The sequence below is a fragment of the Coregonus clupeaformis genome, chromosome 39 (genome assembly GCF_020615455.1).
Source record: "Coregonus clupeaformis isolate EN_2021a chromosome 39, ASM2061545v1, whole genome shotgun sequence".
Taxonomy (NCBI): Eukaryota; Metazoa; Chordata; class Actinopteri; order Salmoniformes; family Salmonidae; genus Coregonus; species Coregonus clupeaformis.
In genome coordinates this window covers 2,419,328-2,445,885 of record NC_059230.1, presented here as the reverse complement: position 1 = coordinate 2,445,885, position 26,558 = coordinate 2,419,328, and the positions used below count along the sequence as shown (strand labels likewise).

The following is a 26,558-nucleotide window of genomic DNA, read 5'->3' as shown; positions in this document are numbered from 1 at the left end:
ATAAGTATTCAGACCCTTTGCTATGAGACTCGAAATTGAGCTCAGGTGCATCCTTTTTCCATTGATCATCCTTGAGATGTTTCTAAAACTTGATTGGAGTCCACCTGTGGTAAATTCAATTGATTGGACATGATTTGGAAAGGCACACACCTGTCTATATAAGGTCCCACAGATTACCATCACAATACAATGCCACAGATGCCTCAAATTGAGGGAGCGTCCAATTGGCATGCTGACAGCAGGACTGTCCACCAGAGCTGTTGTCAGAGAATTGTATGTTCAGTTCTCTACCATAAGCTGCCTCCAACGTTGTTTTAGAGAATTTGGCAGTACATCCAACCGGCCTCACAACCACAGACCATGTCTAACCACACCAGCCCAGGACCTCCACATCCGGCTTCTTGACCTGCGGGATCATCTGAGACCAGGCATCAGGCCAGCTGATGAAAATGTATGTCTGTAATAAAGCCCTTTTGAGTGGAAAAACTAATTCTGATTGGCTGGGCCTGGCTCCCCAGTGGGTGGGCCTGGCTCCCCAGTGGGTGGGCCTATGCCCTCCCATGGCTGCACCCCTGCCCAGTCATGAGAAATCCATAGATTTGGGCTTATTTATTTATTCAATTGACTGATTTCCTTATATGAACTGTAACTCAGTAAAATCGTTAATTGTTGCATGTTGCGTTTATATTTGTTCAGTTTTGAAGTAAAGCAATGTTTACTGATTGACCATTGGAAATGTCAAGTTAAATTTGCACCAGGTGCAACTCGCCTTGTACGACCATATATAATACAATTTCCATGCACTCTGCAGTGCATTATATTTAAAATGTAGGTCTTCACTAGCTAGCTACCCTAAATAGCTAGCTAAATATAGCTAGCCAAATATAGCTAGCCAATGCAATTGATCAACAACACTGACCAATGTCACGTGAGAGCTTGCGGTCAAGAATTGATCATCTTTTTATCTCTCGTTAAATAATGATGACAGTTACATATTGATGACAGCAAATGGTGAGGAAAATCTTACCTGCAGTCTAAATTCGTTTTAATTTATCTGCTACCTACACTCCGTGGATGGGCTACCATCGCCTATTTTTGACAACGTTTTGAAGCGGGGTATTCTCTTGGAAAGAACTGCATGTGTGGAGGCGGGGGGCACAAATACGAAAACACGGGATTAATTGGTTTAACAGTGCAAGTGCTGCTCAATGATTGTCTGGAATTTCCGTTAGTAATCTCATTCATTTTCTTCTAATCCGTTTTGTTTACAAGCTTGTAGCTTGAAAATTGCAAGTGTAACAAGTATTAGAATGCCATTGCCAATTTCCATCAATTTAAGACTTTGCAGTGTGCAACATGCATGAGATGAAATAGTAATATGTAACCATTGTTGCAAATATCACCTGATGAAATGTCGACATTACTTTTGACTGGACAAAGTGGATGATTGGGAAGAAATGGCCTGATGATACAATGCAAAAACCTGACTCTCCACGTTCTTCACCAACGTGCCCCACTTTCCGTTTCCTTCACTGCGTGGTCCGCGCGCCTGTGTCCAGCACAGGATTTTTTTTTTTTTAGTTTGGAAACAGGGGTGTGTCCAAGGCTAAAAGGGAAAATCTATTTCTGAATTATGCTTTTATTCACTTTTCTAGAATAGTGACATTCCCACACATTTGCCAGTGAAGTCAATTCTCACTGTAACAACTATTCTGTCCTGTGCAAGTTTTTCTTCAGTTTTCTATACATATCCAACAAATACATTTGACACTTCTGTTTTTTGACACTTTTATTTGACAAAAAGTGGAAATGAAAACCATGTTATAGTGACATCTTAATTTAACCCAATGTGGATTTAGTAGGATGGTGACCATGTTTTGCCTCCTGATATTATCAGTTGTTGTAACATTTCTGTAATGTTTGATCACCTGTGAAAATTGCAATAAAAACCCACAATTGACAGCAACAAAGTGTAGGGATAAATACAAACCTTGAGGGGTTTGACAAAAACCTGAAAGCCAGAGAATTGTAAAGACTTGGAAGAGATTTAATGTATTCTTAATTAATAGAACAGTTCAGCATATTTCAGAGTGTGTGCGAATCTGTCGTCTTCACAACACCATCCCTCCACCCATAATCTCCATTCTCTGCAGAGAACAGAAAAGGAGAAAGTTCATATATTTGTACACATTACAACAGATATCGTACCAGTTTATGCATATTACGTTATGGTATATCTATGACTATATTTCTTGCGGTTTTCCTTGCAATTTTTTGGTATTTTATATAGCACAACAACTCAGGTGTGAGTAAGATTTCCAATGCATTCATTACACATGACAAATAAACCTGAAAAACATTCTATAACACAAAACAAGTGATAAAACAGGAAACTGAACGGATAACAGCGCAGCAAAAAAAAAAAATCTCACCTGAGGCGGTTCTATGAAAGCGAGCCAATCAGAAGAGTGCGTTGGCAGAAGCCCCATTGATTGACACTTGTAGATAGCCAATGCCGAGCCAAGCAGGTTCCCTACAGAATAGACCAGCCCCTGAAGCCACTGCTGGTTAGAGTTCTCCAACAGCTTGAATGCTGAGAAAAACGGTAAGAGTGAGCAGTGGTGACATGCTTATAAAACTACATAATAATTCAATTATGATATGTAGGTTCAGGAGAGCTCCAGGAGAAAGGTTGACGACATTTTAGTGATTTAGCGGACACTCTTATCCAGCGCGACTTACATCTTAAGTAGCTAGGTGAGACAACCACATATCAGTCATAGTAAGTCAATTTCTCCTTAATAAAGTTGAGGTGACCACTGCTGTAGTCTCAGAGGGCAAGGCAGAGCTACTCTTTTGCTATTTTGTGTATTTGTACAAATGTATTGATATTGTATTGTTGATGACCTATATCTGTTTTAACTTGCACAGGGAATATGGATTAAAAGTAGCGCTTTTGCTAACTGACTCTTTCACATACATTGGATGTGGAAACTGAAATGTTGATTGGTCCCTGTTAAACTAATTTCATTCGTATTGATTGTGAGATGCAGTGATCCCTTGGTCTCAATGAGACTCCCTGCTAAAATAAAGGTAAAAGATAAATTATAAACTGGGTGGTTCGCGCCCTGAATGCTGATTGGCTGACAGCCGTGGTATACCACGGGTATGACAAAACATTTATTTTTACTGCTCTAATTACGTTGGTAACCAGTTTATAATAGCAATAAGGCACCTCAGGGGTTTGTGGTATATGGCTAACATACAACGGCTAATATTGGCCATATACCACACCTCCTCTGGCCTCATTGCTTAAATAAATACTCACTGGCAGACATGGACATGAGAGCCTGGATGGGCCTCCAGGCCATCATACAGACCATCATGATGGGGAAGATGGATATGGTGTTCCCAGACATGTACATAATGAACAGATTCATAGGAATCTGCTTCAGGGGTCCCAGAGCTACGTCCCAGCAACGCTGTCATAGAGGGGGGAGAGAAAGCAAGTTAATAACAATCTACAGGTAACTGCCAAAATAAAGGAAACACCAACATAAAGTGTCTTAATAGGGCATTGGGCCACCACGAGCCGCCAGAACAGCTTCAATGCGCCTTGGCATAGATTCTACAAGTGTCTGGAACTCTATTGGAGGGATGTGACACCATTCTTCCACGAGAAATTCCATCATTAAGTGTTTTGTTGATGGTGGTGGAAAACGCTGTTCGTAGGCGCCGCTCCAGAATCTCCCATAAGTGTTCAGTTGGGTTGAGATCTGGTGACTGAGTCACACACACACTTTAAACCCCCTATGCTCCTTTGAGACCCTCTTTCAAAGTCACTGAGATCTCTTCTTCTAGCCACAGTAGCCAAAATAATGGGCAACTGGGTATTTTTTATACAGACCCTAACCAGGATGTGATGTTAATTGCTTAATTAACTCAGGAACCACACCTGTGTGGAAGCACCTGCTTTCAATATACTTTGTATCCCTCATTTACTGAAATGTTTCCTTTAGTTTGGCAGTTACCTGTAGATTTAAGGCAATTTTTAGTACAATGTACAAAGGGAGATTTGTTAATGCATCCTAATCATATGTAGCCTGAGGCCCAGTCTGTTTGTGCTACCATGCAAACTTCTCGTCACTCATTGACAGCAACGCATTTGGCAAAAGCACAAACAGATCATTTCAATTCCTCCACTACACTACCTACCTTTTCCACCAGGTTTTTGTCTGATTCCTGGATGCTGGTGTCTGGGACTGGTTTGTCTGAATAGCCAATTGGATACATCACATCTCCCTGGTTACTCTGTCGGTCACCACGACCCCTGGAAGAGACAGAGGTCAGTTCAGTTCACTTTATTCAGAGGGCTATAGATGGTGAGAGGCTGTAGTATAGGATATTCAGGTTATTCATAGTTCTAACAAGGTAGCTAGCTCTTTAAGCAAGTCATGTCTGTGTATCTGAGTTCATCATCAAATGTGGGCTCTGGGCACAATAACAAGTATCCGCCATTTGTCAGGTAAAATCAACATGGCTGATAAAGTTCCAATCCAAAATCGACCACTAAACCCTACGCACCTGTAGGGTTTAAGGGATTTGGAATTTGGCAATGGTGTAATGGGTCTCTCTTCTTACCTGGCATTGCCCAAGGTCAGCTCCAGAGCCCATTTCATCCTCCTAGCTCCTCCTCTAGTTGACAACGCCCCTCCACCCTGTCCCCCTGGAGTCGCCATGGCAACGGAGAACTTTGCTGAACAACCATACAAAGAAGCACGGCAAACCCTGCAAAGAGAAAACACATTATTACATGAAAAGGAACTGAAGTACATATTGACAATGACCAAAACAAACACAGATCTTTGTTTTTGCCGAACTTCATAGAAGATCTTGCTGGTTAGAGACTATTATAAAACAACACATTTTGAGTTAGGCAAAAAGGCCTTGGTTTGACTTGACATACAGCAAACAAGAATATTACAGGGGTGAAATGTATTGGTTTTTAAATTTCAAAGAAACGCTATATCTGGCTACAATCCAAATCAAATCAAAGTGTATTTGTCACATGACAGATTACAGCATGTGTAAACCATACAGTGAAATGTTTCCTTACAGAGTTCAATATCAGAGGCAAGACATAGAACATCCAGAATAGGATCTTTAAAAAAGTATCTGCTTACGATGTTGTGTTTGAATGTGAACAATACGTGTATAGACTTACATTTAAAGGCGCTGTCAAGACATGTCCCTAATGTAAACTGGGACTTTTGCTAACAGCGTATAAATGTGCTGAAGCAGCTGGCTAGCTTGATAGCATGCAATGTTAGTTAACTACTAGCTAGTTTCAGACATCTAGTAAACATTAGAGGTTAAATATATGAAATGACAACACTCCTTACCTTACAGACACGTTCCAACTACTGTTTAATATGCTTTTATGTTACTATTGTGCAGAATTAGCCGACAAATAATGGACAATCGTCAAACTAATCACAAGCAGTGAACACAACTTGAATCGACGGCGTACGATGGTCTAAAAATGATGACGTTTCAGTATTGATGTCGCTCTTTCACTGCCCTCTTGTGGGCAAACATAGTAGTAGAAAAATAAAACGTATTCTTCTTCTTCAATAGAGGTTTAAAGGCGGTTGGCATCCAATGTTAATGGTGTATTACAGCCACCAGCTGGACGGGGTGTTGAATGAGAAAATAAAAACATTGCGGAAAAGGGGGATAATTACATTTTACATTTTAGTCATTTAGCAGACGCTCTTATCCAGAGTGTGAGTGCATATTTTTTTTTTCTCATACTGTTTCATATAAAATATCAAATTAGACACGTCAACTAACAAAACCCATCCCACTTCTTCAATCAGTCCACTCCAAAATACATCCCTACGCAGCCTCAGGGGCCTATGATGGCGGTGCATTCACAGGCAGGATTTCTTGCACGGCCTCAGCTGTGAAATCACGAAGAACCAAAAAACGTTCAGCCTCATTCACAATGATTCCAATTTTCTTTTACTTCTTCTCTGCTTGTGCTGTACAGTTTATGACCATTGCAATAAAAAATACAAAGTCCACCTTTTTAACATGTAGCACTTCACTATCCCTCGTTTGATGAGAAACCTTCACTGGTTGTGGTGGCTCTACTAAAATAAAACGTGATGATGATCGATGATAATAATAATCATTTGGGGGGGGGTGCATATATTTGTCCTGTTACACACAAGTATGTAATGGAAATGTTTTTCTTGCATATCTCAACTCCTTCTGAGACACCTGCAGGGAGTGTCGTCAAGGCCAGGGTCAACATGGTCCAGCACCCCTGGAGCAATTGGGGTTAAGTGCCTAGCTCAAGGGCATAGAGGCAGATTTTTCACCTTGTCGGCTCTCGTATTCGAACCAGCGACCTATCAATTATTGGCCCAACACTAATCGCGAGACTAACTGGCAATGACTATGATAAGCATTTAGGGCTATTTTTCATTCACAAGAATGACACTTTGACAATAACATATTTCAAACAACATATTTCATTATAATTCTCTTTAATATATTCATTTCCTCTTTCTATGCATTACAACATAACCCAATACGGAATTAAAAAGTTGTGTCCCCCCCCCAAAAAGTGCAAATTATATTTGTATATATAATTGTATATTATATATAATTTTATATATAATTAAATTATATAAATGTATTATATACAATTATTCATAATTTTCTTCTCAGATTTCCATATGACATAAGGATAAAGTAAACAGAAGAGTGCAAAACAGGTTTTTCGTGTTGAAAGGCACATTTGGGCAGTGGTCGTTGTAGGAGTCTGTTTCTGTGTTGCTTGTTTGAGGCACATTGGTGCAATACTGGAACTTGTGCGTGTGTTACTTGAACAGACACAACAGTGGTTATGTACAATACTGCATGTCACTAATCCTGAAGGCACATTGGTGTGTGTGTGTGTGTGTGTGTGTGTTATTTGTACAGGCTGAGCTCGGGGCTGTGGTAGAGACACATGTAGGAGTCACACAGCAGCCGGCGGGCGGACTCTCTTAAGGAGGCGGGGTCTAGCCTGCCCAGCTCCTCCTCTGATAGGCTGAGGTAGCGGCCCACCTCTGGACACGCCTTTACCTGGGGAACGTTGAAACCGTTCTCCCCGCCTGGCCGTAACCATGGAGACAGAACATGGCAACTGTTATGGGATGTTACGATCATACAATGAAGAGTTTCATAGAATGTTTCTGTGATTTTCAAGGGGCCAAGGGCTATTCGAGATTTGCAGTACTACATATTTTCATTTGCCCTGTAATCAGGGAGTGACTCAGATCTGGAACACCAGGTAAGTAGACTCTCTGGCCAATCAATTACATTATTCAATCAATTGACTAACAGGAAGAAAAGTAGAAGTATTGCAGGCCTTAAGTTGACATCTCTCACCTTCCCTGTCGGCCATACTGTCAAAGAACAGCCAGTCATCGGGGCGGGGCCCGTGCTTGACGAAGCTCACGTAGTGGCTGGTCTCGATGCACGTCACAGCAAAGAGAGCCAATCGCTGACGAGTTCCATGTAGTGGGCCGGTCCACGGACCCCCAGCCACACCCACCTGACACGGATTGTGGGACTGGCGCTTCTTGTGGATGTGCACCTAATGGAAGGATGGAGGGAGAGAGGGAGGGAGAGGACAATGTTGGCCCTGCAATATGAGTGGATGCAAGGGACTTTTGAAGGAACTTAGAGAGCTGTACTATAGGTAATAATAGCAGTGATGTCATCCCATGGTGTGCCGTGGTTACCTGAGTGTTGCAGGTGTGGCAGTACTGTTTGAGACGACCAGGTGTGATGTCCAAGTCTTCATAACACTCTAGACACTCCCATTCTGCTACTGCCTGGCAAATACTGCACTGTCTGAGAGCTGGAGAGAGAGAGGGGAGGAGAGAGAGACAGCGGGAGGGAGAAGAAGAGATGGCAATAGAGGGAGTGAGAGAGAGGAACGAGAGTGAAGACGAGAGAGAGAGAGAAAGGTCATCAACAGGAAACCCGCCTCATAAAATGTCCTCATGTTTTAACATATCAGGGTTCTTACCATAGACATACACTGAGTATGACGGGTCTGACCTAGAGTATGTGGACAACTACAAATATCTAGGTGTCTGGTTAGACTGTAAACTCAACTTCCAGACTCACATAAAGAATCTCCAATCCAAAGTTAAATCTAGAATCGGCTTCCTATTTCGCAACAAAGCCTCCTTCACTCATGCTGCCAAACATGCCCTCGTAAAACTGACTATCCTACCGATCCTTGACTTCGGCGATGTCATTTACAAAATAGCCTCCAACACTCTACTCAGCAAATTGGATGTAGTCTATCACAGTGCCATCCGTTTTGTCTCCAAAGCCCCATACACTACCCACCACTGTGACCTGTACGCTCTTGTTGGCTGGTCCTCACTACATGTTCGTCAGTCAAACCCACTGGCTCCAGGCCATCTATAAATCACTGCTAGGCAAATCCCCGCCCTATCTTAGCTCATTGGTCACCATAGCAGCACCCACCCGTAGTCTGCGCTCCAGCAGGTATATCTCACTGGTCATTCCCAAAGCCAACACCTCCTTTGGCCGCCATTCCTTCCAGTTCTCTGCTGCCAATGACTGGAACGAATTGCAAAAATCTCTGAAGCTGGAGACTCTTATCTCCCCCAATAACTTTAAGCATCAGTTGTCAGAGCACCTTACCGATCACTGCACCTGTACACAGCCCATCTGAAATTAGCCCACCCAACTACCTCATCCCTATATTGTTATTTAATTTGCTCTTTTGCACCCCAGTATCTCTATTTGCACATAATCTCTTGCACATCTAGCATTCCAGTGTTAATACTATTGTAATTATTCTGCACTATAGCCCATTTATTGCCTTACCTCCATAACTTGCTACATTTGCACACACTGTATATATATTTTCTGTTGTATTTTCTGACTTTATGTTTTTTTTCTTTACCCCATATGTAACTCTGTGTTGTTTTTATTGCACTACTTTGCTTTATCTTGGCCAGGTCGCAGTTGTAAATGAGAACCTGTTCTCAACTGGCTTACCTGGTTAAATAAAGGTGAAATAAAATAAAATAAAATAAAAATACCAAACATTAGAAACACCTTCCTAATATTGAGCTGTATTCCCCTTTTGCCCTCAAAACAGACTCAATTCATCAGTGCATGGACTCCACAAGGTGTGGAAAGCGTTCCACAGGGATGCTGGCCCATGTTAACTCCAATGCTTCCCACAGTTGTATCAAGTTGGCTGGATGTCCTTTGGGTGGTGGACCATTCTTGATACACACAGGAAACTGTTAATCATGAAAAACCCAGCAGCGTTGCAGTTCTTGACACAAACCGGTGCGCCTGGCACCTACTACCATACCCTGTTCAAAGGTACTTAAATCTTTTGTCTTGCCCATTCACCCTCTGAATGGCACACATACACAATCCATGTCTCAATTGTCTGAAGGCTTAAAAATCCTTCTTTAACCTGTCTCCTCCCCTTCATCTATACTGATTGAAATGGATTTAACAAGTGACATCAATAAGGGATCATAGCGTTCACCTGGTCAGTTTATGTAATGGAAAGAGCAGGTGTTCCTAATGTTTTGTACACTCAGTGTATATTTCCATGAGTTTATATCATTGGTCCTTACTGTCATCCAGCAGGTCTGTGATGTCGATTGTGAGTGACGGCAAGATGGCGTCAAACATCTTGAAGTCCTTCCCAAACCTAGGCATAAGGAGGGGGAGGCAGGAGGGGGCCTGGGGGAGGGGAGAGTCAACCCATCAACGTTGAGTTGAGTTTGTGGAGGAGGAGGAGGAGAGATGGAGAGGAGGAGGAGAGATGGAGAGGAGGAGGAGAGATGGAGAGATGGAGAGGAGGAGGAGAGATGGAGAGATGGAGAGGAGGAGGAGAGATGGAGAGGAGGAGGAGGAGAGATGGAGAGGAGGAGGAGGAGAGATGGAGAGGAGGAGGAGGAGAGATGGAGAGGAGGAGGAGGAGAGATGGAGAGGAGGAGGAGAGATGGAGAGGAGGAGGAGGAGAGATGGAGAGGAGGAGGAGGAGAGATGGAGAGGAGGAGGAGAGATGGAGAGGAGGAGAGATGGAGAGGAGGAGGAGAGATGGAGAGGAGGAGGAGGAGAGATGGAGAGGAGGTGGAGGAGAGATGGAGAGGAGGAGGAGAGATGGAGAGGAGGTGGAGGAGAGATGGAGAGGAGGAGGAGAGATGGAGAGGAGGTGGAGGAGAGATGGAGAAGAGGAGGAGGAGAGATGGAGAGGAGGAGGAGAGATGGAGAGGAGGAGAGATGGAGAGGAGGAGGAGAGATGGAGAGGAGGAGGAGAGATGGAGAGGAGGAGGAGGAGAGATGGAGAGGAGGAGGAGAGATGGAGAGGAGGATAAGGAGAGGAGAGGAGAGATGGGGGATAAAAACAGTCCTCCTTTGTGTATCTACTATATCGTGTTGTTACCTCAGCAAACTTTAGTCCCGCGTGGAGAAAAGAAGTCCATAGCAGAGTCTGAACACTGGCCACCTTAATGAGTACTACAGGGGAGGAGAGAGGGATGGGAGAGAGGGACGGAGACAGAGGGACAGGGGAGGAGGGAGAGAGGGGAACGGATGGGGGGAAGAGCTGGTAGAGGTGACACTCCTGAGGCTGCTGCTTCTGTGTCACTGACCTGAAAGGAACGAGGGAGAGCATGAGAGGAAAACAACTGTTACAGGTAGAGAAGGTGGGTGAGTAAGAAAGAATAAGAGAACGACAGAACGAGGGGGGGGGAGGAGAGAGAGAAATTAGAGAGGAGAGAGAGAGAGAGCGCGAGAGAGAGAAGGGTGGATGGATAGAGAGAAATTAGAGAGAGAGCGCGAGAGATAAGGGGTGGAAGGAGAGAGAGAAATTAGAGAGGAGAGAGAAGGGAGGGGGAAGGAGAGAAAGTATACCTGATCTTCAGAAGAGGTTCGACCCGGAGGAGCTGGAAAAGCTTGTTGAGGAACTCTTCTGGGTCTGACAGAAAGACAAGACAAGACAGACGTCTTTAAAAACACTCCAATGTTCCCTCTATGCTTCCCGGGACTGCCGCGCAGAAGAAATATCAGCCTGTGCAGAGAAGCACAAGATTGAACTTCACTCAACTTTCTAGTTTTCCCCATTAGTTAACATTATCAACGTTTCTCTTTACTGTGGGAATTGTGATCGAATCAAAGCATTATTAGCCACTTTCAAAGCAACATACCGAAACAAAACGAACTATGCAATACTTAGTATGCAAAATGAACTATGCAAGAGATTTTGTTGTAGGCAGAACACATTGGAGTAGGATTCTATTGCGTTGACAGGCACGACTCAGGCCCTTACTCTAAATAGACTGATGTGCCATAACTAATCAGAGCTGCAGTAGGCCTATATGCAAATAGACCATTGCCATATATGGATCTGTGCTATTCCCTTTGAAATGGACAGCTTGCGCGGTCGTGAGTAGATGTGCCTGTTTTGAGATCACGTGTGCACATTTGATCATATCCTTTGCTAGTTAGTGAGTTATTAGCCCAGTTATAGATCATTTGTAGTCAGCAATAGGGGAGTGATTACTTCCTACAAGAGCACAAAATGTGTACATTTCTAGACATCTTTGAAAAGCGAGTCAGGTAAAGAGCTTTTTTAGTTTTAAAGGGGCAGTGTTGTATTTTGAGACAAGCTTGAATAAGCTAAGTAGCCAATAGGCAGAGGGTAGCATAATTTGTCTGATTCTCTGTAATAATGGTATGGGAATAATAATGCATTTTATTTTGTACAGTGGTTTCTTGCATCAAACAACACAACAACATTTTCAGTCACCTCCTTGTCTGAAGGACAAGTGGATAAACAGGTTAATGTCAAGCCCTGCATGTTTTCTTCCCAAAAGTCTAATGGAATGTAGGCCTACACTGAACACCACACATTGGCTGCTACTGTAGGCTGAATGATAGAACAGCTATTTCCATGTTAAAATGTTATCAGATGCTTTTTCTCCATTGTTATTGATGGTAGGCCACTCTGGTAGGCCTACATTATGATCAAAACAGCCACAATAGCCTACCTGGCCACTGTTAAAACTGTAACTTAAAGAGGGTACAGCCTCAGTGTTCACAGTAAACGTGCGCCGGAAGTTGCACAGAATTTTCACAACTTTGAAGTTTGCACTCAGCAGACCTGAAATTTGCTCAGTGACAAAACAAATTAGAGGGAACATTTCTCACCCAGTCCCTTTCTCTCCCTCGCGCCCCCGTCCCACTCACACAGACAAGATGGACGGAGAGATGGATGGACAGACAGCCAGTCTCTCTCACACGGACAGACAGACTGACGGACACACACACCTTTCTCCTGGTTGGTGAAGCCTTTATCACTACTCTCGGCCTCCAGGAGTCTTCTCAGGGCCATAGTCTTACTGGCACACACATAGCCAAACCTGAGAGACACACACACGAAGATGTACATTCATAAAAGCTATTCAAATTCACTATAACTATATAAATACAGAAAAATGTAAATCACAATATATGCCTACACATAAACATCCAGTGCGAAGGAACACACACACCTGCGTAGGGGGTTGACTATCTCACAGCGTAGCAGGTCCTGGGCTTGGCTGCAGTGGGAGCCGTCTGAGGGGTCCGTGGGCCACAGCAACACCCAGTCTACTGAACTGCAGCACGAAAACAGACTGAGTGAGAGAGTGGGGGAGAGAGAGGGGGAGAAAAGAGAGAGTTTAATTAACATTAATGCATCCAGCATTCCTTCTAGTACAATAAAAAACATCCTTAGATTCGATACGACAACATTCCCCAATTAAAAAAGAGCCTGACTGCATTATCCAACCCTTAATTCTCAACATCCTATTAATAAACGCAATGTTCTGATTCTATCGGAGTGTTCTGGTTCTAATAGAGCGTTCTGATTCTATCGGAGTGTTCTGATTCTATCGGAGTGTTCTGATTCTATCGGAGTGTTCTGATTCTAACAGAGTGTTCTGATTCTAACAGAGTGTTCTGATTCTAACAGAGTGTTCTGATTCTAACAGAGTGTTCTGGTTCTAACAGAGTGTTCTAGTTCTAATGGAGTGTTCTAGTTCTAATGGAGTGTTCTAGTTCTAATGGAGTGTTCTAGTTCTAACGGAGTGTTCTAGTTCTAACGGAGTGTTCTAGTTCTAACGGAGTGTTCTAGTTCTAACGGAGTGTTCTGATTCTAACAGAGTGTTCTGGTTCTAACGGAGTGTTCTGATTCTAACAGAGTGTTCTGATTCTAACAGAGTGTTCTGGTTCTAATGGAGTGTTCTGGTTCTAATGGAGTGTTCTGATTCTAATGGAGTGTTCTGATTCTAATGGAGTGTTCTGGTTCTAACGAGTGTTCTGGTTCTAATGGAGTGTTCTGATTCTCAACATCCTATTACTTACAGGTCAAATTACATAATTTGATAACAATTATTGGCCTAATAATATTACAAACAGGAGGGAGTGAGAATGCCAGCGTTAGTCACCTGAAGAGTGAGGCGTCCAGGTAGCAGGAGTTGAGGTGTCCCTGGATGCCTCTCTTCCAGCCCTGGTACATATCTCTGGCCTCGTCCCCCTGGACTGGAGGGGTGTGCTCCACCACACGCTCACTGCCCCACTCTGCAAACGCTGGGGGTGGGAGTCGTCATCATGTTACATGCTATGGACACACACACACACTCATAGAGACAGAAATACGCACCACACACACACACGAACCATGGGATGGATGTAACTCTCACCCCCACCGAGATACAACGGCTTCTGGGATGGAGAGAGCAGGAGGCCAAGAAAACAGAGACTCAACGGGACGGAAAAAGGAACAGAAGGGGGAGAGCTGAGAGGTACCGCAGCCAGCAGAGAAAGGAGGAGATAGCTAGGGTTGTTACGGTGACCGTATTACCGACACACCGGCGGTCATGAGTCATGACAGCAGTCAAATTCCACGTGACCGTTTAGTCACTGTAATTTGTATTTGTATTTGATAGGGATCCCCATTAGCTTCTGCCAAGGCAGCAGCTGCTCTTCCTGGGGTCCAAACACATTAAAGCACTTACATTACATATAAAACAAAATATAAAAACAGTACATAAAATAACATTATTACACCACTACATATCTACAATACAAAATGTACAATACCACCATACAACAATATTACAATGTATGCGTTTGCATGTGTCTGTACCTGTGTGTGTCTCTTCACAGTCTCTGCTGTTCCATAAGGTGTATTTTTACATGTTTTTTTAAAATCTTGCATCAGTTACTTGATGTGGAATGGAGTTCAATGTAGTCATGGCTCTATGTAGTACTGTGCGCCTCCCATAGTCTGTTCTGGACTTGGGGACTGTGAAGAGACCTCTGGTGGCATGTCTTGTGGGGTATGCATGGGTGTCCGAGCTGTGTGCTAATATTTTAAAACAGACAGCTCGGTACATTCAGCTTGTCAACACCTCTTACAAAAACAAAGTAGTGATGATGTCAATCTCTCTTCCACTTTGAGCCATGAGAGATTGACATGCATGTCATTAATGTTAGCTCTCCGTGTACTTTTAAGGACCAGCCGTGCTGACCTCTTCTGAGCCAACTGCAATTTTCCCAAGTCTCTCTTTGTGGCACCTGACCACACTACTGAACAGTAGTCTAGGTGCGACAAAACTAGGACCTGTAGGACCTGCCTTGTTGATAGTGCTGTTAAGAAGGCAGAGCAACGCTTTATTATGGACAGACTTCTCCCCATCTTATCTACTGTTGTATCAATATGTTTTGACCATGACAGTTTACAATCCAGGGTTACTCCAAGCAGTTTAGTCACCTCAACTTGCTCAATTTCCACATTATTCATTAGGAGATGTAGTTGAGGTTTAGGGTTTAGTGAATGATTTGACCCAAATACAATGCTTTTAGTTTTGGAAATATTTAGGACTAACTTATTCCTTGCTACCCATCCTGAAACTAACTGCAGCTCTTTGTTAAGTGTTGCAGTCATTTCAGTTGCTGTAGCAGCTGACGTGTATAGTGTTGAGTCATCCGCATACATAGACACACTGGCATGTCGTTAGTAAAGATTGAAAAAAGTAAGGGGCCTAAACAGCTGCCCTGGGGAATTCCTGATTCTACCTGGAAAATGTTTGAGAGGCTTCCATTAAAGAACACCCTCTGTGTTCTGTTAGACAAGTAACTCTTTATCCACGTTATATCAGGGGGTGTAACGCCATAACACATACGTTTTTCCAGCAGCAGACTATGATCGATAATGTCAAAAGCCGCACTGAAGTCTAACAAAACAGCCCCCACAATCATTTTATCATCAATTTCTCTCCAATCATCAGTCATTTGTGTAAGTGCTGTGCTTGTTGAGTGTCCTTCCCTACAAGCGTGCTGAAAGTCTGTTGTCAGTTTGTTCACTGTGAAATAGCATTGTATCTGCTCAAACACAATTTTTTCCAGAAGTTTACTAAGGGTTGGTAACAGGCTGATTGGTTGGCTATTTGAGCCAGTAAAGGGGGCTTTACTATTCTTGGGTAGCGGAATGACTTTAGCTTCCCTCCAGGCCTGAGGGCACACACTTTCTAGTAGGCTTAAATTGAAGATGTGGCAAATAGGAGTGGCAATATCGTCCGCTATTATCCTCAGTAATTTTCCATCCAGTTTGTCAGACCCCGGTGGCTTGTCATTGTTGATAGACAACAACAAAAAATGTACCTCTTCCACATTGACTTTACGGAATTCAAAAGTACAATTCTTGTCTTTCATAATTTGGTCAGATATACTTGAATGTGTAGTGTCAGTGTTTGTTGCTTGCATGTCATGCCTAAGTTTGCTAATCTTGCCAATGAAAAAGTCATTAAAGTAGTTGGCAATATCAGTGGGTATTGTGACGAATGAGCAATCTGATTCAATTAATGATGGAGCCGAGTTTGCCTTTTTTCCCAAAATGTAATTTAAGGTGCTCCAAAGCTTTTTACTATCATTCTTTATATGATTTATTTTTGTTTCATAGTATTGTTTATTTTTATTTAGTTTAGTCACATGATTTCTTAATTTGCAGTGTGTTTGCCAATCAGTTGGGCTGCCAGACTTATTTGCCATACCTATTGCCTCATCCCTCTCAACCATACCATTTTTCAATTCCTCATCAATCCAAGGGGATTTAACCGTTTTTACAGTATTTTTCTTAATGAGTGCGTGCTTATTAGTAACTGGAATAAGCAAGTGCAGCGTCTGGTTGCTCCTCATTACACACCAGCAAATATTCTTTACATCATCAACATATGAATGACTACAAAACTTATCGTTGGCATTTCTGTCTTTTCGGGAGATGTTATAACAATGTATTGCTACCACTGTATCATCAAATGTATTATCTAAGTGCGTTTCAGAGATAGTCAGAATATGAATGTCATCTGTTACAAGCAAGTTATTGACTTCATGGACCTTGTTTCTCAGGCTGCATATGTTAATATGGGCTATATTTAGCACTTTTCTGTGTTGCTTGATTGTTTTTAATGCTTTACTGGGAAGCTTATCAGAAGTAGACTTGTTCATGTTATTTATATTGGCGCTGATAGTGCAGGGTGAGCTGCACACAGTGGTCTTCCTACTTGGGCACACACTGCCTCAGTGCTAACAGTGTAACTCTGGGCTCATGATTACTGCATACAATAGCTGTAGGATCAACAGAGGTATTCAGGGCAATTACATTTGACATTTTAGTCATTTAGCAGACGCTCTTATCCAGAGCGACTTACAGTTAGTGAGTGCATACATTTTCATACTGGCCCCCTGTGGGAAATGAACCCACAACCCTGGCGTTGCAAGTGCCATGCTCTACCAACTGAGCTACAGGGGACTACAATTAGGGGGACATAAATTAAATTACTTACATTGTGTCTGCCAACGCCCCTACGATGATGTACATTTGATGCAGCATTATGACGACTCATTGTCACAATGGTAGGGATTAACTGAGCTGGTCTTGGGTCATTGATAAGTCATTGTTTCATCGCAGCCTTGAAATGTGTGGAAAGAGTTCAGGAACCACGATGATTTGGATGGACTCCGTCATTCCTGTAGAGTATCTTCTGTTTCCAGAAGGTGTCAAAGTTATCTATAAAAGTGATTCCACCAGAGCTACAGTAATCTTTTAGCAAGATGTGTAATGCCAGTAGCCTGCTGAATCTTACACACCCGGAGCCCAATGTTGGTACTGGACCTGAAATGATTGGCCGTTTTTTTGAGTCTTTTAATGCTCAAATCAGTTCTTTAAAACCCATTTTCAGATGTACCGAGCTAGCCCTCCTGATGTCGTTTGACCCCACATGGACTACGACAGCATCAACTCCCGGCATCTGTCGTAGAACAGTCGGAAGCAGCCTTGTGATGTCCTGTACTCGTGCTCCAGGGTAGCACAGGGTTTTTGCATTGGGAACCGAGATGTTTCTCACAATAGAGCTGCCGATGATGACAGCTGGTGAAGTTGAATGGGCCGGACTCTCAGGCAGCCTCACGGTCTGATGAGGGTGGGAGCTCAGAGGATATGCACCCAAGGTAGAAGCCACCGGAGAGGGAGACAGAACAGAGGACGAAGACACAGACGCAGGTACCTCCGGATCCGATCTCAAGTGGGAAGCCCCTAAGGAAGAAGGCGCCGGAACCTCTGGATCCAGGGCGGCAAAGCCGTTTCTGGTCTGTGTCAGGTCTGGACTTAACATCTCCTTTTACCAGAGGACGCTTTCTTTCCCCCTATGAGGAATCTGGCAGGATCCAGGACAGACAGCAGCGCTCACAGCTTCCGTGTCTCTCCCCCTATGAGGAATCTGGCAGGATCCAGGACAGACAGCAGCGCTCACAGCAGCTAAGCCCAACAGTAAACAAAATGTACAAGGAAACACTGTCAGCTTTACAAAAACAAAAAACCGAGGTCTCTTGTTCAGCTTTCAGCGTTCAACAACAAACAACATACGTCGCGCTCAGATGACGTCTGATTAGGCTTCTCCAAGCTCTGATGCTGCTGATGGTCATTAGTAGCCTACCAAACTTGCTAACTGCCTGGTACTCAGCACTCTATTGTCCCTCTAATCCCTCTGACATCAATGCAAATGTAATCAAAAATGTAATCAAACACTTCATAAGTGCACGAGCTCATGTTGCGCAACATTTCTATAGTGATGGCCTCTATTAAAAAGAGGAGGTTCCCATCAGCTTTCTATAGCCTACTATATTTATTTCTCAACTTTCCTAATATTATGCACATTGCTTATATTACCACAGGAGTATAGCCTACCTGGCTGGCATGAAAATGAACCCCGGGAAAAGCGTCCTCCATTCGCTATTGAAGTTCATAGATGTATTTATTCCACTGCCCTGTTTCGATACAGGTGCATGATAATAGCCCATACTAAATAAATAAAAATTTCACACATATATAATTTAGTATACGTTAAGACATGATTAAATCAAGAATAGTGTGATGGGTGACAATATTAGCCTTTCACTTATGAATGATATATTATCACTTGTGAATGATGATGCCCAGCTTAAGGCTAGAAACAGCGCATACTTTTTTTGGCGACTTTTTCAAATCATAGTGGCAGACCTCATGTGGCCTAGCCCATAGGCCTATATGTTTTCATAAGGTTTGTATCACAACTAAAGTGGCCAAATAACTTCTTAAAATGAAGCACATTAATCCACTTTACAAGGGGTGTAGAGCCTAACTGGCATACATGAGTTTCAAGTTTGGGGAAGATAATTTTCACCATAAAAATGCACCTTTATAATAAAAGCATTACATGCATAATCACATTTGTGGTCACTTTTGAGAATGGTGTTTTCCTGCTAATGGAACATTCGTGCATATAGCCTACTGCCGTGTGCGCCTTGCTGCGCTTATAATGTGAAGAAATAGCCTAATATTTTATCAACATTTTAAGCTAAACGTTCTGATCTGTTGCGTCAGGCTCATTGCTTAAAAATAGTTTTTTTGATGCTAGTGGTTGTATTAATTTGGGATCTATCGCATCCCACAACTGTCCCAGACTATCTTTGGAATATTTATTTATCTCACAGAATAGGTCAACTTTTGTACTACGGGGGATAGTAGATTGACATAGGCTAGTGCTTTTGCTGTTCGTTAAGCCTACTCATCTTGTTGGCTGACCAAAAGTAAATGTGGACATTTCTTCCAATATCTTCAATATGCGCCTCGGAATTGGATAAGGACGCGCGCAGTTGTGTCCCTGATGTGCCTGTCTTCACTTGTAGCCTGTGAGAAAGACCTGATCATGCGACTGAGAGCCATGTGAGTGAGAGGTGCTTCGGCACGCAGCCGGGAAAGGGAATTATAATTATTATATTCAGCCCAAGGGCACAACAGCCACTGGCCGCAAAATACATTGATTTTTTTTGGGTTAATTACGGCCACACAAAGGGGATGCAGCCCTATGAGGGAAAATTCCATACAAGGGGAAACGCTAGTATGGTATGAATATGATGTAACTGGGTTGTGGGGAGGAGTGAATAAGGGAGGCATGACAGTATATAAGTAAATGTTTTGCAAGTTAGAAAGTTTGTTTGTTGGTTCTTTTTGATCGCTTCTTTTCTGCTTTTTCTGTAGAGCCGGTTTTTAGAACATCTCTCTTAAAGGGAGTGCTCCTAATCTCAGCTTGTTACCTGTATAAAAGACACCTGTCCACAGAAGCAATCAATCAGATTCCAAACTCTCCACCATGGCCAAGACCAAATAGCTCTCCAAGGATGTCAGGGACAAGATTGTAGACCTACACAAGGCTGGAATGGGCTACAAGACCATCGCCAAGCAGCTTGGTGAGAAGGTGACAACAGTTGGTGTGATTATTCGCAAATGGAAGAAACACAAAATAACTGTCAAATCTCCCTCGGCCTGGGGCTCCATGCAAGATCTCACCTCGTGGAGTTGCAATGATCATGAGAACGGTGAGGAATAATAATAAAAATAATAATATGCCATTTAGCAGACGCTTTTATCCAAAGCGACTTACAGTCATGCGTGCATAAATTTTTTGTGTATGGGTGGTCCCGGGGATCGAACCCACTACCCTGGCGTTACAAGCGCTGTGCTCTACCAGTTGAGCTACAATCAGCCCAGAACTACACGGAGCATCTTGTCAATGATCTCAAGGCAGCTGGGACCATAGTCACCAAGAAAACAATTGGTAACACACTACGCCGTGAAGGACTGAAATCCTGCAGCGCCCGCAAGGTCCCCCTGCTCAAGAAAGCACATATACATGCCCGTCTGAAGTTGATTCAGAGGAGAACTGGGTGAAAGTGTTGTGGTCAGATGAGACCAAAATCGAGCTCTTTGGCATCAACTCAACTCGCCATGTTTGGAGGAGGAGGAATGCTGCCTATGACCCCAAGAACACCATCCCCACCGTCAAACGTGGAGGTGGAAACATGCTAAGGGGACAGGACAACTTCACCGCATCAAAGGGACGATGGACGGGGCCATGTACCGTCAAATCTTGGGTGAGAACCTCCTTCCCTCAGCCAGGGCATTGAAAATGGGTCGTGGATGGGTATTCCAGCATGACAATGACCCAAAACACACAGCCAAGGCAACAAAGGAGTGGCTCAAGAAGAAGCACATTAAGGTCCTGGAGTGGCCTAGCCAGTCTCCAGACCTTAATCCCATAGAAAATCTGTGGAGGGAGCTGAAGGTTCGAGTTTCCAAACGTCAGCCTCGAAACCTTAATGACTTGGAGAAGATCTGCAAAGAGGAGTGGAACAAAATCCCTCCTGAGATGTGTGCAAACCTGGTGGCCAACTACAAGAAACGTCTGACCTCTGTGATTGCCAACAAGGGTTTTGCCACCAAGTACTAAGTCATGTTTTGCAGAGGGGTCAAATACTTATTTCCCTCATTAAAATGCAAATCAATTCATAACCTTTTTGACATGCGTTTTTCTTGATTTTTTTGTTGTTATTCTGTCTCTCACTGTTCAAATAAACCTACCATTAAAATTATAGACTGATCATTTCTTTGTCAGTGGGCAAACGTACAAAAACAGCAGGGGATCAAATACTTTTTTCCCCTCACTGTAAGTAGACTCTTTGTAAAGGGCTTTGCTTGAATAAATACAGGCGGTGTATTTCCTCTCGAGGGGCCAATGACCGAAATAGACCAGAGGGTTTCCTCTCTTGGTAAATGTGTGGGTCCATGCTTGGGGTGTGTATGTCTTAGAGTGTTAGGCTAAGGCATGACACAGTGACTATACCTCTTCCGTCTCGTGGGACACTAGGTCCCGTTACGGTGAGTAACTCCAGGTCCACAGGTGAAGGGTTTGTGACGCCCGTGGGTGTAAAACTAAGGTAAGAATGTTAATAACAGTTGCAGAAAGGAGAAACTATACTCACCCTCTAGTTCCCCTGGTCTTATAGCTCCCCTGGTCTTATAGCTCCCCTGGTCTTATAGCTCCCCTGGTCTTATAGCTCCCCTGGTCTTATAGCTCCCCTGGTCTTATAGCTCCCCTGGTCTTATAGCTCCCCTGGTCTTATAGCTCCCCTGGTCTTATAGCTCCCCTGGTCTTATAGCTCCCCTGGTCTTATAGCTCCCCTGGTCTTATAGCTCCCCTGGTCTTAATAGTTCCCCTGGTCTTAATAGTTCCCCTGGTCTTATAGTTCTGGGAGAGCCCCGAGTTGAACGCCCCGCTGAGTGGTTTTTAACAAAAAAGGTTTCTCCCACTCCAGCTGTCGGCCGCAGAGCGCTACGCCGGTGCCATGGCTGGTATCAATGGGTTGCTGGGATCGGGACTGGGCTGGAAGGGCAACGCCTGTAGGTAATAGTGGTAACCTAGGCTAGCTCATTAATCTCAAGGGAGAGGCGTGAGTCGGGCAAGACAACACACACAGATAACACACCTATGGAGTTGCAGCGCTCCACCTGGTTGACCGGTGTCTCGGGGGCAGGGAATCTGGAGTCCCGCCTACAGTTCCGGAGTTTGACGAACAGCCCCTTGTTGGCGGGGCAACGGAAGTGGCGTTCGCCAAGGTAACTGCCGTCTGTTCCAGCGGTCAGCTCCTGGTCCTGAGAGAGGAAAGTATGCATCTAAATATGTTACAAACACACGCTAGACATTTTGGAGTTTTCAAGGCAGCCTTAGTTGAAAATGCTTGAATACCACTGCTCTACAACATTGTCATACACTGATTGACTTGACATGATACATTGACACCAACACAATTACAGAGTTGATGGAATTACAGTGAGTTGATGACACACAGTAACGGAGGTGACAGTGTTACCGTACCAGCTCGATTCCTGACACCAGTTGTGGAACTCCACTGATTCGTCCAATCCAACGAATCACTCCAAAAAGGGGCGGGTCATTCACCTCCACCATGGACCCCACCTCCAACTCAACCTCCAATCCCGCGTCTCCATTCTCCTCAGCGTCCAATCCTTCACCTCGACCCGGAGAGAGGGGACTGGGCGAACCATTCAAGAGCTGTGGTTGGTCGGTGGAGGTCGGGGAGGGCAGGGTTTGGGGTTTGAAGGCGGGAGGGGTTGGGGGAAGGGGGTGAGGTTTCGTGAAAGGCTTGGGGCTGGGGAGGGGTGGAGGTTTTAAGGCCAGTTTGGCTGAGAGGAGTTGAGGAGGCATCAGAGCGATCTTTGGGGTGGAGGCAGGTGAGGATACAATGGCAAGTTTAGGGGCGGGTGGTTGGGTGGGTTTGAGGACTGGTTTGGGGTTCTGGAGGGGAGGAGTATGGCGGCGTGACCTCGGTTCTGTGGGGGAGGGGGGTCAGTAGAGGTCAGCGGTCAAACACAACACAATGTTTTGTTTTCCAATTGCACCGCTCTCATTAGTGTCATATTAATAACAGTAAACCAAACAGTGTCATTGCTCTGCCGTAACATTTGAACCAGGGAGTGACGTACCAGGGGACACCTTGGAGATGGGTAGCAGGCAACCATAGAGAGAAGAGGGGATGGAGCACAACTTCTCTCCTTTATATGAACCATCCCAGTTACCAACCGCATTGTCCTGCATATAAACAAACTCATTAGCGCAAATATACAGGAAGCATTGACTGTTAGATGAAGAATATAGCCTAAACATGTCTGTGAATGTTATCCACTGAACACTATATTTTAGGTGTCTTATAACACAATAATTACTATAAATCTAAGTCTGTATAATCACAGTCCCCAAGTCCAGAACAGACTATGGGAGGCGTACAGGACTACATGGAACTCTATTCCACATCAGGTAACTCATGCCAGCAGTAAAATCAGATTTAAAAAACAGATAAAAAATACACCTTATGGAACAGCGGGGACTGTGAAGCAACACAAACATAGACACATGCATACAAACACACTATAACATACGCACTATACACACGTACACATGGATTTTGTGTTATAGATATGTGGTAGTAGAGTAGAGGCCTGAGGGCACACACTTAATATGTTGTGAAATCTGTTCTGAATGTATTGTAATGTTTTTAAAATGTATGAACTGCCTTCATTTTGCTGGACCCCAGGAAGAGTAGCTGCTGGCTTGGCAGCAGCTAATGGGGATCCATAATAAATACAAATACACTGATTGCAATTCTAAATACAGCTGCACACTCCAGCAGTGATACTTACCAGCAGGATTCCTACGAACACCCCAGTGGCGGTCCGTCCAGGCAGGGCCCCACAGAACCTCACCTCTCCCCCATGGACTGTATCCTCCAGGGGGAAGCACACCCTCTGGCCCACCTGGAGGGGAGGTCGGGAGCTGGGGTTTTGAGCCAGGACTGGGACTGGGGCCAGGCCGGGAGCCGATTCAGCCGTTCTAGCAATGATGTTACCAATGGGGGATTGAGGTTGAGGAGGAAGGACGTTGTTGTGATGGTCGTCGTTGGCACGGCGTCGCAGCCTGAGCTGATCGGCCGGTAGGAAGAGGGCGGAGGCTTCGGGACAGGTGAAGAGCTGGTGGCCTTTGTACGAACCGTTAGTGTTGCCTCTACCCACTGCTGAGTCCTAAGAGAGAGAAAGCGAGAGGGAGAGAGGCAGGCAAACAGACGAGACAAAGAGAGTGAAGAGGTAGGTCCGAGTCATTCCACAATTTGGGTACGACTGTATGACAGTGGCTCACTAACACACAAGTAAAATGACATTCAAGAGAACCATCAAAGAGTGTACGTTTGTTGTTATGATCTATTGTCTATAGTTAAAAACACCACGTTAGTTAAAAACACCACATTAGTTAAAAACACCATGTCAACAACAATACCTTCAGCTGCACCCCAAACAACACAGCAGTACTTCCTCTGGTCAGCGGTCCTCGATACCTCAGCTCCGCCTCCGCCAGCTCTCCTGGTTGGCCCATCTGGACATAGAGGGGGGTGCCTAGGGGCAAGGCAGCCAATCGGTGAAGTTGCTTGGGGTTACTGAGCAGTTTGAGGCGGGACTCCGGATCAGATATAGGCTCCAATAGGCCGGTCAGGTCGGTGGGGACTTCTATAAGGAGCTGTTTGTCAATCTTTACCATACAACCATAGTCTAATACCTGAGGGGGGGGAGAAACGAGAGGAGTGTATAACTTGTCAATCTTCAGCTGCTTGACAGTCTTCACCATACAGGCATTGTCAAATACCTGATGGAGAGAGAGAGAGAGCGAGCGAGAAAGAGGGAGAGGGAGAGGGACAAGGAGAGAGAGAGTGGGGAGAGAGGGAGCAAGAGAGGAGGGAACAAGGAGAGGGAGGGAGGAAGGGAGGGAGGGAGGGAGGGAGGGAGGGAGGGAGGGAGGGAGGGAGGGAGGGAGGGAGGGAGGGAGGGAGGGAGGGAGGGAGAGAGGAAGGGAGAGAGGAAGGGAGAGAGGGGGAGGGAGGAAGGAAGGGAGAGAGGCATGGATGGAGAGAGCGATCGAGAGATAGAAGAAGAGTGTGTGTGTGTTTGAGTGAGTGAGAATGTTCAAACACAAGGAAGAGAGGAAGGAGTGAAGACAGGCGTGATAAAGTATTAATTCCTTTTCTTACCTTTACCCACAGTTGGTCGCCCCTGCTCCTTCCCCCCTCCTGCTCCTGACAGAGATTCCCCCGTAGCAGTCGGATGGTACCTTCCAACTGGTCCTGAATCTTTAGGTCGGACGCTACCAAGTACATATTCTGGGGTCGCCGTCTCTTGTGCTCCTGGGCCCCAGACATTGTGGTGTGGGAGTGTGTGTCTTGAGTGAGCTCACTTATCCATCAGCCCCAACCTGAGTGAATAGAGCAGGTGAGTGTATCTCGTGGCATTGATGGTGCTGTCACTAAATGGCACAACATAGCCTCAAACAGGTAGGTTATAACCTACATATAAAACATAACCTGTACATTTTATGGGTGGTCCTCTGTAGCTCAGCTGGTAGAACACGGTGCTTGTAACGCCAGGGTAGTGGGTTCGATCCCCGGGACTACCCATACACAAAAATGTATGCATGCATGACTGTAAGTCGCGTTGGATAAACGCGTCTGCTAAATGGCATTATTATTATTATTATTATTATGATAACCTAATCTCGGACCAGAGCCTAATCTCGCGTGAATGTAGCTACAGGATATTGGACGTATAGCTAGCTACAGAGTCATGGCTAGAAGGGATCCAGCTTTTGTCAAATTACATTTACATTTTAGTCATTTAGCAGACGCTTATCCAGAGCGACTTACAGTTAGTGAGTGCATACATTTTTTTTTTTCATACTGGCCCCCCGTGGGAAACGAACCCACAACCCTGGCGTTGCAAGCGCCATGTTCTACCAACTGAGCTACACGGGACTAAATTACCGTCAGATTAGACATTTCGCAGCAGGTTAGGAGAATTAACGTAGCTGTTATGAGAATCAGGTTAATTAAGGTTAGGAAAGGGGTTAGGGTTAGCTAAAATGCAAAAAAAATAAAATAATCTACTTTCGACGTAGATTTAACAAAGGCTGATTTCCTTCTAGCCATGACCCTATAACAGCCCACATCGCAATGTTGAACATTTCTGATCACCTAGCTATGGTCTCGCTACCTGACGATTCCAACGCTTTGCTAGCTACCAAAATGAGTCATTCTACCACACAAATGACGAAAAGAAAACGGGTGCCATCTCAGTTCAAAACTCGACTGCAACGGATATATTTGCACATTATTTGACAGTTAATAATACGAACACTTACCGATTTCCTCAACTTTTAGATCAACCAAAACTTTCATCAAACTTTACCCACGAAACGCCCCAAAACAGGATGAGGAGAGACGGCCAATAACGAGCGAGAAACGTTTCACAGATAAATCGTTATGGCCATTCAGAGTGGTCTGTGGGTGTGGCTTCGATAGAGGGGAAATTCCACAGCTCTCGGTTCATGTCGGAAACTGACGTATCAAGAATAAAAAGGTAGGCCTGGTTCTTTGAGGTCGAGAGATGCTCAGAAAATTCTATTTTTGCGTTCGTGTGATTTTGTGAAATCAATTCAAATGTATACGAAGTA

General features: G+C 44.3%; 2 protein-coding genes across 2 annotated transcripts; both read right to left on the bottom strand.

Annotated features, from left to right (window-relative positions):
• Positions 1-1,774: 1,774 nt before the first annotated feature.
• emc4 (ER membrane protein complex subunit 4) lies at positions 1,775-5,557 on the bottom strand. The gene is made up of 6 exons (XM_041867747.2): positions 5,403-5,557; positions 4,642-4,788; positions 4,216-4,330; positions 3,329-3,482; positions 2,433-2,593; positions 1,775-2,147 (listed from the first exon to the last, which is right to left on the bottom strand). Exons 2-6 carry the CDS (start codon positions 4,737-4,739, stop codon positions 2,112-2,114), a joined length of 564 nt encoding a protein of 187 aa, XP_041723681.1. The 5' UTR covers positions 4,740-4,788; positions 5,403-5,557; the 3' UTR covers positions 1,775-2,111.
• Positions 5,558-6,537: 980 nt separating this feature from the next.
• si:cabz01101003.1 (ubiquitin carboxyl-terminal hydrolase CYLD) lies at positions 6,538-26,348 on the bottom strand. Its single transcript, XM_041867877.2, has 16 exons — positions 26,247-26,348; positions 25,084-25,304; positions 24,339-24,614; positions 23,708-24,085; positions 22,994-23,099; positions 22,365-22,840; positions 21,976-22,141; positions 13,560-13,701; positions 12,624-12,746; positions 12,400-12,491; positions 10,984-11,047; positions 10,514-10,721; positions 9,699-9,807; positions 7,800-7,918; positions 7,444-7,651; positions 6,538-7,166 (listed from the first exon to the last, which is right to left on the bottom strand). Exons 2-16 carry the CDS (start codon positions 25,249-25,251, stop codon positions 6,982-6,984), a joined length of 2,820 nt encoding a protein of 939 aa, XP_041723811.1. The 5' UTR covers positions 25,252-25,304; positions 26,247-26,348; the 3' UTR covers positions 6,538-6,981.
• Between the last annotated feature and the right edge of the window lie 210 nt (positions 26,349-26,558).